Source organism: Charadrius vociferus, unplaced genomic scaffold (assembly GCF_000708025.1).
Source record: "Charadrius vociferus isolate BGI_N301 unplaced genomic scaffold, ASM70802v2 scaffold824, whole genome shotgun sequence".
NCBI lineage: Eukaryota > Metazoa > Chordata > Aves > Charadriiformes > Charadriidae > Charadrius > Charadrius vociferus.
The window spans coordinates 177,080-188,075 of record NW_009647956.1 but is presented as its reverse complement, the minus strand read 5'-3'; the positions used below and the strand labels follow the sequence as shown (position 1 = coordinate 188,075).

The 10,996-nt window shown below is 56.6% G+C and overlaps 1 protein-coding gene across 1 annotated transcript in view; it reads right to left on the bottom strand.

The window, feature by feature from the left end:
* PHKA1 (phosphorylase kinase, alpha 1 (muscle)) overlaps nt 1-10,996 on the bottom strand; it is a gene marked incomplete at its 5' end in the record, with an annotated part of 19,103 nt that overhangs the window by 4,551 nt on the left and 3,556 nt on the right. Inside the window, 16 exons of the mRNA XM_009883443.1 lie at nt 64-142; nt 341-420; nt 578-734; nt 883-1,022; nt 1,227-1,321; nt 1,728-1,904; nt 3,967-4,046; nt 4,464-4,542; nt 5,465-5,609; nt 6,268-6,377; nt 7,462-7,596; nt 8,035-8,113; nt 8,317-8,424; nt 9,087-9,182; nt 9,282-9,404; nt 10,938-10,991. Of these exons, the coding sequence (XP_009881745.1) occupies nt 64-142; nt 341-420; nt 578-734; nt 883-1,022; nt 1,227-1,321; nt 1,728-1,904; nt 3,967-4,046; nt 4,464-4,542; nt 5,465-5,609; nt 6,268-6,377; nt 7,462-7,596; nt 8,035-8,113; nt 8,317-8,424; nt 9,087-9,182; nt 9,282-9,404; nt 10,938-10,991 (1,737 nt within the window). The remainder of the gene's footprint in view (nt 1-63; nt 143-340; nt 421-577; nt 735-882; nt 1,023-1,226; nt 1,322-1,727; nt 1,905-3,966; nt 4,047-4,463; nt 4,543-5,464; nt 5,610-6,267; nt 6,378-7,461; nt 7,597-8,034; nt 8,114-8,316; nt 8,425-9,086; nt 9,183-9,281; nt 9,405-10,937; nt 10,992-10,996) is intronic.

Genomic DNA, 10,996 nt, shown 5'->3' with positions numbered 1-10,996 from the left:
CCTACCACTGCTCGGCAAGGCAGACACCCAGCTGTGGGGTCCCCCGCCACCCCAGTCCCTCACCTGGGTAAGGATGGACACACTGAGGTTCTTCTCACTGGCTTCATCAATGAGGCGAACGAGGTCCTCATAGGGGATCGGGCTGGGGAGGGAATGAACGGCAGAGCAGGTGAGAGGCAGAGCCAGCACTGCATCCCCCCCTTGTCTGTACAGCCCAGAGAGGAGAGATACAGCCTGGGGACAGCCACCCAGAGCTGCTCCTGCCCACGGACTCCAGAGCAGCAGACTCACATCCAGCCCCAGCACAGCATGTGTGGGGAGGAAGAGGTGCCACACTCACGTGGAGATTGTCTTCTCACGTGGCTCCGGGGGCAGCCCCACTGTCAAGTGCTTCTGGTGAGACAGGAGGTCAGTGCAGGCCTGGGGACAGGAAGGGTCACCCCAGGCATCACCAACAGCTCAGGGTGTGGGGCCTCAGCACAAAGCAGCACTGATGCAGCTACAGTTCACCTGCCCACTCCACTGCCTCCTCTCCGACAGGCCTCAGCCTGCTAGAGGCCAGCCACACAGTTGTTACCTCGTCCAGAGCTTCCACCTTCTTCTTGAGGATGCCAGAGATGTAGCGGATCAGCGCCCACTGGCGCGTGTCCCCCACGCGCACGTACAGCTCAGTGAGGAGTTCCTTGACAGTGGGACCAGGCTCGCTATCAAGCCCTGTGTGCCAGTCGGGCCCCCTGCAGTAAAGGAGATGCTCGGTTCTAGCCAGCAATTTGCCCTGCGGCAGCTCCCTGGCAGCCCCTAGGCTTTGTGTGTTGGGACGCGTGCACAGATGCACCATCTCTCTCTGCTCAGCGAGCCAGTAGGACTTGGAGCTCATCGTACTTGAGGATGTGGAGCATGTAGAGGATGTCTGCTTGCTCCTGCAGTGTGGGGCAGAGGCGCAGCTGGTCCACCAGTGCCTTGCAGTCCACATTGCCATACTCATCACAGGGCAGGTTCATCTCTGCATAGAGTGTGTGGCTCTGGGGGAAGGGAGACCCATGCTCCTGGTTAGTGTCACCAACACCCTGCACCAAGTGTGGTCTGGTTATGGAGCCAAGGCCATTCACCCATAGATACTCCCCCTCACCAAACACCAAGCCTTCCCTATGCAGCCCCGCAAGGACCCTCCGGCTTCAGCTGAAAGGATGGCACTGCTTGGCCAGTCTGGGAGGGATATGGCTCACCTTGCCATCCGTGTCGTGCTGGTGGGGTGAACTCAGCAGCTTAACTGACTGCTGGGATGCCTGGAAGATCTTGCTGGGGACGTACATCCCAACATCTAAAAGAAAGCCAAGGTTGGCACACAATTCTTAACCGCAACCACCACTGCTGTGCCCCAAACCACCTCACATCTGACACTGCTCCCCCAGCAATCCCTGCAGAAAAGTCAGCTGTAGGAGAAGCGTCTGCCCACCCAGTTAGAGAAACGCCATGGGGAGCTGCCATCCCTTATTGTCCAGCAGTTTCCATGAGGACTGCTCAGGCACCAAGTCCAAGATATTCCATAGCCAGGACTAACGTGACGGACATAATGTGCCTTTGCCCAGGCAAAGGCTGGGGTGCTCTGCAGTCCATGGCATGCTCCCCTGGAGCCCCCAGCATCACACAGCTGGGAGAGCTCCCAAAGCACCTTAGCCTTACCCTCAGGCTTGAGCGAAGGTGCTGAGAGTGCTGGAGTTACTCACTCTGGACATGAAGGTCCTTGGCCTTGGACGCCAGGGACATGAGGTCACGGGTGGTGTGGACTGCAGCCCGGAAGCGGCTCAGCCCTCCCCGCTGGGCGGTGGGAGGGAGGTTTGACTGGGGAGCTGTGTGCTGCAGCAGGTGGTCCAAGTACTGAGCAACCTCGTCGTAAGTGTCAGCTGGAAGGGGAGGCAGAAGCAGGGGGGTTCAACTGCCTTGCGCCAGGGCACCTTCAGACCCTGGAGAGCCCCCCCACTTGTGCCTCAGCAAGGGCAAAGCTTTGCTGGCTGCATAAAGCAACAACATGGGACTAGTGCCGGCAGCCAGATGGACAGACAGAGCCAGCAGCTGGGCTCACAAAGCATGGCAGCTGCGGTACCCCTGTTCCTGCACTGCCCGGGACACTGGTTGTGAGCTGGGGCCAAACTGGGGCTCCCTGCAAGTCCCACCTGGACAAAGGAAGCGATGGGGCTGCAGTGCGTCTGATCCAAGCCTGTGCAAGGACAGCAGGGTCTGCTCAAACCCCACAGTGAAACCCTCATGCTCTGTCCCTCTGGGGAAGGGGAGGCACAGCCAGGGGCAGCCTGTCCAAGCAGACACCACTTAGGAGCACCCCAGCACAGTAAGGGCCTCATCCAAGCAAGAGTCCAGCATGGGAGCAAGGCATGGTGGGTTCTGCAACAGTTATTTCTAATTAGAAATTACCAGTTATTTCTAATGAGGAGTTAGAGGAAGAGTTATGGCTCCCGCCTTGCTCTTTGCCTAGCCTCCAGCAGCTCCCGTTGCTCCCAAAGCAACATCAGGAGTGCCAGAGCCACCACTCGTTAACTGCTCACGGGGGACAGTGGTCAGAGACGTCTCTGCTCACCTGGGAGATAACAGCGCTGCTCAGCAGCAAGGGGGATGCCCCGGGCAGGAGATGCCCCATGCCAAGGCAATGCAATACAACACAGAGCTGTCAATGCACTTCCAGCCAGTTCGCCAGGGCAAAGCCTTGCTGCTCTCCAGCTGGCAGACAAGCTCTGTGGTGTGTCTGCCCCAGGAGGTGAGCTGCAGACCGCAAGTGAGGCTGACAGCATGGCATCCCCTTTCCATACCTGGTGGGGATGCCTCGTGCCAGCACCTGAAGGCTCGGCTGGATAAGTCCCCCAGACATGAGGCTGGAGAACATCTTCCTGCCTGGCTGCAGCAGCTGACCACAGGAAAAACTTAAAATTGGGTATTTTCTAGCTGCTGTAGAGAGGCCAGGCAGACCCTGTCTCCCATTGGGGCCGGGAGGAAGCAGACCCCTTGAGGAAGCCCAGATGCAGCCTGCAAGGAGACTGCAGGCAAAGCGAGAGGAGGGCAAGAGAAATAAGTATTTAGAGTCACAGTAGTGCAAACATTGGCTACAGGAGCAGCAGAGGCAGAGCAGACTGATGGGAAGGCTGGGAAGATGACCAACACTAGGTCATGCAGGAGGAAAACGTACCCAGACCTGCTTGCAAGGGGAGCAGCAAAACTTGCACCCCACCATGGTCTCAGGATAAGGTGGGTCTGTCATGCTGTGACGGGCCAAGGCCCTCTCAGGCACCCTATCCACAGCAGGAAGGTCTCAATTTGGCACCCACTAGAGCAGCTCTTCCCAGGGATGGTCAAAGGCTTCACGAAAACAACACTCTGAGATTGCTTGGGGACATGGTGGCTCTTCCCCACCATCTCAGGCACTGTACCATCACTCTCTGCACTGACACTTGTGCACCAAAGATCCTCAGCCAAATCTCCCAAGTGGAGGCAGGTTGCCGAGTCTTCATCTCTTCCCCACACAACAGCCTACGAAGGTTGGAGCAGCTCATTCCAGAGCATCCTCCTCGCTCTCCATGGCCATGTCCACCAGCCTCAGCCCTGTCTGGCTGGGAAACACCTCCAGCAAGGATGCTACAACAGCTGCATCAATTGACTCTGTCCCACCCCACTGGTGTCACCATGAGTGTCACCCAGACAAGGTTAATTGATGGAGAGTCAGATGGGAACAGAAACATAGTGAAAATCCAAGTGTATGAAGAACACAGTGGCGGACACTGGCAGGGAGGTTGGGTGTTACAGGTTTATGGGTGAGTTTGGCATTTGCCACGCCACAGAAGCGACTGGCCTATTCCCCCTTACCATCTTCTGCTATCTGCAAGCCATGCAGCCACTCCTCGGCGTCTAGCTCCTCAAAGCTGTCAAAGCTGAGCTCGTAACTCTTGGTAAAGACCTTACCCTCTGGCCCAGGGTCCATAAAGCTGAGGTGTGTTCGGCACGACGTTGTCAGGAACTCCGACAACTTACCCGTCTGGATCCTGGGCGAGAGGAGGGGAGGTCACACAGAGAGGAAGGGGGAGGCAATACAGTTGGCTTTGCCTCCTGGATCCAGGGCAGGCTGAGACACATTCGCCAAGGAGCGTACACATGCCCCAGTGCCTGCTTTAGCTGCCTGCAGCTCCTCCAGCCACAGGTGGGCATGGAAGGGCTGCCCAAAAGCTATTAGAGGGTTCTTGCAGCCATAAGTTTAATGGCATGAAGAAATACGGCCTGTCTTGCATCTCCTCTGTTGGGACTGTAGCCCCAGGGTGCGCTTACAGCCTAGCACACCCCAATATATCCTCCACAGCTTGTTTCCCAGCAGCCAATGCTCAGGACCAGCAGGGACCCTCACAACTAGGCTCTCAGAGGCCACCAGCCCTCTCCCCTCCTGTACTCCAGGAAACTGCACTCACCTTGCGCCACCAAAATATCCATCCTGCAGCTTCCGCAGCGTTGCCAGCACCGTGGGGTGCACACTGCTGCCAGTTTCATCTGTTGGGGGACAGAGACACAGGCAGTCAGGCTCTCCTGCTCAAACAGACGCCCAAAAGATAAAGCACTATGGCATTGTCCAGACCCCTGCTTTGGGGTGCACAGCCAGGCTGTGGCACAAAAAGCACCACCCAAAAAAAGGACGTTCAGGATTATGGAGGCTGGATTCCATTAAAGCCAGGCCAAGATGCACCCCAGGCTCCTGGGGTTTCACCTTGGGCTGAAGCTGAAAGTACCAAACAGCAGGACCCAAACAGCCCCCTGCTCTGTCCTTGGCTTTCACATGAGGCAGTGGAGCGGTGCTGCTGTCAGGGGCAGAAGACATGACAGCAAAGGGCACGTTTAAGACACTAAGGGGATTTCAAGTACACAAGGAGAGCCAAACAGGCCTGAAAGCAACAGAGTCCCTTCCCTGCACCAGGCTCATAGGGAAGTTGTGAGCAGCTCCAGAGAAGCTGGTTTTGCTCTGTGCCCTTGCGCAGCTCTCTGCTCCTTCTGGTTTGCTGTTCTCTCTCTGTTGTCTAGGAAATCCTTTAGCAGGTGGTTAGTCTTCGTGAAGAGTCAAGATGCAGGAAGAGCCCCAAGAACACTTTTACAGAGGGATTTTTCTTTCAGTCCCACTCCCAAAAGGCCTCACAACAAGCCTAGCTGCCTGGAGACTGAACACCTCCATGCCAGCAAACATCCCTTGAGCTGCAGGCACTAGTGCTTGGCAGGAAGCCCCGCTAGCTGCCAGGGCAGCTGCCAACTCAGTGTGGCTCCTTTCAGCAGTAAGGTCTTTACAGGACGGTACTGGCTGTTCCAGCCCCACCGTGTCCCCATTAACAGTACAGTCCCACATCTGCCCACCCCCTTCCTCCCTCAGAGGCTGCTCCCCAGGGCTGCTCTAGCCAAATGCCTTGCAAGGCTGGAGGATCCATACCGAGCATGGTGTGGGAGATGGGGAAGGTGATGGTTGGCCGCCCAGTCATCCTCCAGCGGCTGCAGAGGTACGAGAGGTCCGTCCTCAGCATCTCCACAATCATCTTGTTGTCAAGAGCCAGGTAGAACTGCTGCTGGTCTATGAACTGTGAGGACAGCAGGAGACATGAGTGGCCCTTCCCACGGCCACCAGGTCCCTTTGGTGCCACCCACATCTTCCCACAGGTGCTCAGTGAGGCTAGCCACACAGTGCACCAAGGGGAGATGCTCCTTTGCACCGACAGCTCATCCCATCTCACCTGGTATGTGCTAGTACAGTCTAGCAAGGGACCCTCAGCCACCAGGGCAGCTACTGGCCACCAACAACTACAAGGAGATAATGCTACCACAGCAGCACCACTCAGGCCCCGCACAACTGGTCCATGCTGTGTCTATTCCAAGCAAACACACACTTCCCACAGTGCCAGGCTCACAACCCTGCTCGTCCCTGCACCATGCTGGACAGAGGGATCCCTGTCCTGCCATCAGCCTCCTCCTGGTGTCCTTGTCATGGTAAGCAAAGAGATCTTCATCCAACACTGATCATCAGAAGGCTGAAACCATCTCCTCCCAGCACACACACAGCCAGGACCACCGACTTTGCTGCTTCGTGCCACAGACCTGGGGCTGCCCTGCCCTCCCAGGCTGTTCAGAGGGTGTTGAGGCACCCCTAAGAATAACTTGAGCATTCAGCCAGTGGAGAAACCTCCTGCCCAGTTCCAGATTGTATGACAGCTGGGAATGGGCCCATGCAATGCCACTTACCTGTGGGGTAAAGGTAAAGATGTTCTTCCTGATTTTGTAGAGCTTGGATGTCCCAAGGACACCCATGTGCCGGTAGGGCCGACCCGTCAGGCACATCTGCTTGTTGCGGCCTATTGGGGCAGGAGGAGGAGGTTTTAGTGCAAGCCTCCTCACAGAAAGGGATGCAGCAGCAAACATAGACAGGCCCCTGTGCTACTAGGCAGCAGGGACAGTCTGGTTTATGGTCGGGGTACCCCAGAACCCTGTGTCAAGCTGGCTCAGCTCTAAGGGACAGTGATAATCTGTCCCCCAGCCCTGCCCAGGGGGCTAGAGACACCCAGTCTCTCCCCAGGGACTCTTGCTGAAACAGGGACATACAGCCTGTCCTGACCTCCACAGCATGCCACACCTCCAGGTCTTTGGGGGTGTCAGAAGCTGGGGCAGGGCCAGTGGTTCACCCCTGCACAGAGCTGGCCCCCCAAAGCTGACAGCCCTATCAGCGCTCCCATTGCTCCCGGATTACTCCCAGAGCCCAGGATGTTGCAGCAGCATTGCCCCTTGGTCATGTCAGCCCTGGCAGCTGCCAGACTACTCCCCTGCTCCCTTTGCCCGTATCGCACTTGGCCTTTTGGTGGCTTAAATTAGCCAGCGCGTGCAGCCTACGGTGGATCAGGTTTCTCCTTTGGCCCCGGCTGGGTCTCCAGCTCCTGCACAACAAGCCCCATGTCCAAGGGGTTGCAGCGTCAGGGAATGAGCGTGCAGAGCTCTGGAGCACACCCTAGCCTCACACTCAGCCCTGCCAACCCTCCAACAACAGCCATCCCACCTGAGCTACAGGCTGTCTCAGCCAGGGAGTGCCAGACTGGGGTCTGGCTTGCCTCCCCCATTGAAATCTGGGTACAGGAATAAAAGCTTGCTCCTGCCCACACCAGGTCCATGCCATATGGATCAGAGCCTCTGCCTGTCCCTAGGGCGACTGTGAAACTGCAGTGCCAAAGCTTTATCCCTTTCAGAATCATCCTGAAGAGCACTGCCTGCCACCTCAGTTCCCCTTCTGCAGGAGTAGCTTGACCAGGCCCAGGAATGGGTGGCAGAGCCCTCATCAGCCAGGCAGACGGCAGCGGGGCAGGACATCAGCATCTATGAGGAGGAGTGCCAGGGGACAGGACAAACCCTTCTGCACCTTCCTTTGCTGCAGCACAGAACCCAGCTCACCCAGCCGGGCGTAGATGTGGCTGAGGATGCGAGCAGGCTGCACTCTGATGGGGTAGACCTCTGCCACAGTCTCCACGTCAATGTCCTCCTTCTTCAGGACAGCCTTGATCCCCTCTGTCTCTGCCAGGATGCACACTGTGGAGAGAGGAGGACAGGCTCAGTATGGCAGGGACACAAACGTGTGACAGCATTGCCCCTGGCCTTTGTGGACACATACAAGGTGCCACATCATGTGGAGGCAGCTGTCTGGGGTCCCTCTGGGAACCAGTTCCCACTACAAAGGTCTGCCTTGCTCCTCCAAACACTCTCTACACCCAAGTCTTCCCTGCTGAGTGGCAGGACAGGACAGTTTTCAACCTCTCTGAGGAAGAGGCTGCAGCTCTAGGGTAATGCAGGGTGGAGTGGAAGGACTTGTACCCCATCTTATACCCACCTGGCCAGGGCTGAGATCTGGCTGCACTAGCAGTCAACCAGCAAGCAGAGCCACCCCCGAGCCACCCCCGTAAATTCCACATGGGCGGAGTCCTCAGACCTGCCAGGCACAAGCTTTTGAGACTGGTCCCTTTCCCTCACCTTGGACCACCACATCAGGCTTGGGGACAGTCGCAAACCGGCGGTTGAGGGGATCTATTTCACCAGGAGCTAGAAACCCCTGAGGAAAAAGAGGTATGAGGAGATGAATGTTTCATGGGCAGGGTAGAATGGGTGATGCCTACGAACCACTCCACTTTAAGAGATCCCAGGGGATGGAGGTGACAACTTCCCCATGGTAGGTGGCTCAGGGTAGCAGCATTTGCTCTTTCGGAGCTCAGAGCCTGGCCCCACAACCCTCCCCATCACCAGGGGTGACCATACCTCAGCCATCAGACAGCCCAGGATGTAGAGGGACTGCCCCCACATGAGCGGCAGCTTGCCCATGGGTATCCTGTCCACAGTGTGGGGGTTCCTGTATTCCTCATCCACCTGGAATACAAGTCAGGAGGTCAGGGAGGGGTCCACAGACACAAGATGCTGAAGGAAGCATCATCATTGCATTTTGAAGTCCAGCTGTTTAAGGCTTAAAACAAGAGCCTACAAAAGCATTTGCCACAGAGCGCCCAAAACATCCTGGCTACATTCCTCCTTAGACAACAGATTGGCTGCTCAGACCTCATTTGTGTTCCCAAAACAGGCCATCCCACAGGAACGACTGACATGCCCCAGGAGCACACGGAAGATGCTCTCGGATGCTGATGGCGAGAGCATCTCTCCTGTACCACCTGGGCACCAGGAGTCATTTGTCTCAGCCCAGGCCCACACAAACACCCTCACCACTGAATGGGAGCTCAGCACAACCTCCTCAGCCCAGGTCCACGTGTCCTGAGCTCTCAGAGGATTCTAACTCCAGGCCAGCAGACTGTTGGGAAAGAACACTTGTGTATGGGGGCAAGAAATGCTTTGGGTAAAAAAAGCAGTTTATTTACTCAATGTGGTTTTATAGCAGCTCCAATCCACACTTTTTTTTTTTTTTAAACAGGATTTCCATGCACTACATATGCTGCTTTACTAACGATTTGAGTTGCTGAGCAGTTAAAACATCTGGTAATGAGACATTCCCACTCCCACTGTAGCCCAGGACCACTCACCTTATCCGGCGGGACACTGTACAGCTCTGGCACCAGGTGCACCCCATTCTTCCCCTTGATGAGAACCCCCTCGAGGGCTTCACGGTACTCCTGCACCTGAGAAGAGACTGGTCATGGCTCCCTGCATCCTTCCCCCGCACACCTCCCTTGCCAGAGACTCCTTTCCACCAGCCTGGCAGGTCCTGTCTCCCTTACCTGCTCCATGTTGCCGCTGAAAATCCCATCAATGATCAAGTATGCCCAGAAGAGTGGCCACTCGCACTCAATGTTCTCAAACAGCTTCAGCTCAGCAGGTTCGTAGTAGAGGCGGCTGGGGTCCTGCAGGGAGGGTGTGACAGCAAGGCAGGTGCTGGGTGGCAGGATCCCCTCAAACTGACAGGGCTCCTCCTCGCCCCAAGACCCCAGCCTCAAATGCCCTCCCAGTCCTCCCCTGCAGATGATGGCTGAGACAGAGCCAAAAAGCAGTTTCACTTCCAGTCTGTGTCCTTTCCATCAGACATCCCCTCCCAAGCCCCCTGCACTGAAGCTGAAGGGAGTCACCCTTCCTGGGCAAAAGGAGTATACCCAGTCCCCAGGAGATCACCCCGGAGCCTTGTACAAGTCCCCCTTGCTGCACTAGGGACACCTGCGTCCCCATCACCTTGCCTGCTCTGCCCCAGCTCCTCAGCGCCTGCCTCCTCAAGCAACACCAGGCTGGCCCAGCCAGGTGTGAGGGCTTGGGCTGGTCACACAGGGCCAGAGAGCTGGGTCCCTCCTGCCATTTGGTGCAATTGCAAGCCTGACACAAGGGATGTGGTCAGGATATAGAGCTGCCTTCGCTGAATCCTCCCATCCCAGATGTACATGGTCTAGTGCCCCAAGGGACCTATGCTCGACCCTCCCCGCTAACTGCTTTAACTCTGTTTGCTACAGAGAAGGGAGAGAGTTGGCCTTAGCAGACTGTCACGCAGAGAGGACAGCAGGGAGCAGATGTTTTCTATAGTGCCTGTACACCAGCCACAAGCTCCCAAACTCTCATTTGACTCCAGCCAGCTGCAGTGCCTCTGCAGGCAACACTGCCCTTCCCATGCCTTGCAGCTCCCCAGAAGTAATCCCTGGCTTTACATGCTGGCAAAGCTCGTGAGTGCTGGGAAAGTCAGACTGAAGATGCTGCTGCTCTTCTCTGGCTCTGGAGAGAGGCACCCACACACGCTGCCTATTATGGTCAGGTCTAAAGAGACACAGCAGAGGAGAAGCATTTAGAGGCACTCATGCCCAAAGGAGCCCCACCAGGTTATGGGCCCAACAGTCAGTGATGATTTAAGAGCCTCCAAGTACTATTTCCTGGTTCTGTGGTGATCAAATGCAACTACTGCTTATAAAATTTTCCCGTTTTCCCTCCCCAAAGCAGCAGAGGAAAGTCTCCCCTCGCTCCGCTGAGAGCAAAGTGTGGTAGTACACAAACTGCCTGCTGTCCTGGGAGAGGCAGAATCAGCTTTGTGACTTCCAGTGCTGCTGCAGAGCTGAGGCCATCAGGGAGAAGCACTGCACAGTTACCTCCACAGGCCTTCAGTGGCCTGGGAAAGCCAGGGAAAGCACCCACCTTGGCAGGGCTCCCACATGGGGCAGCAGTACCATCTTCCCCCAGCCTAAGAGATACACACCACCAGGTACCACCTCTGCAATGGGCTCTGACATCTTCAGAAGCCTTGCCCAAACCCATGACACTGCCTGGGGCTACTCAGGGCTCTCATCTTCCCCGTGGTCCCTGCCACGGCCTTTGCACTGCACCTGGGGAGCTGCAAATGCAACCCAGGGCATCTGCTGCTTGGCACTCAAGTTCTGGCAGGTGACCGAGCTGGGGACACTTACCTCTTTGGGGGTCCTGTATCCATCCCGGAGGAAGCGGCACCAGCCGTAGCGTCCCTGGA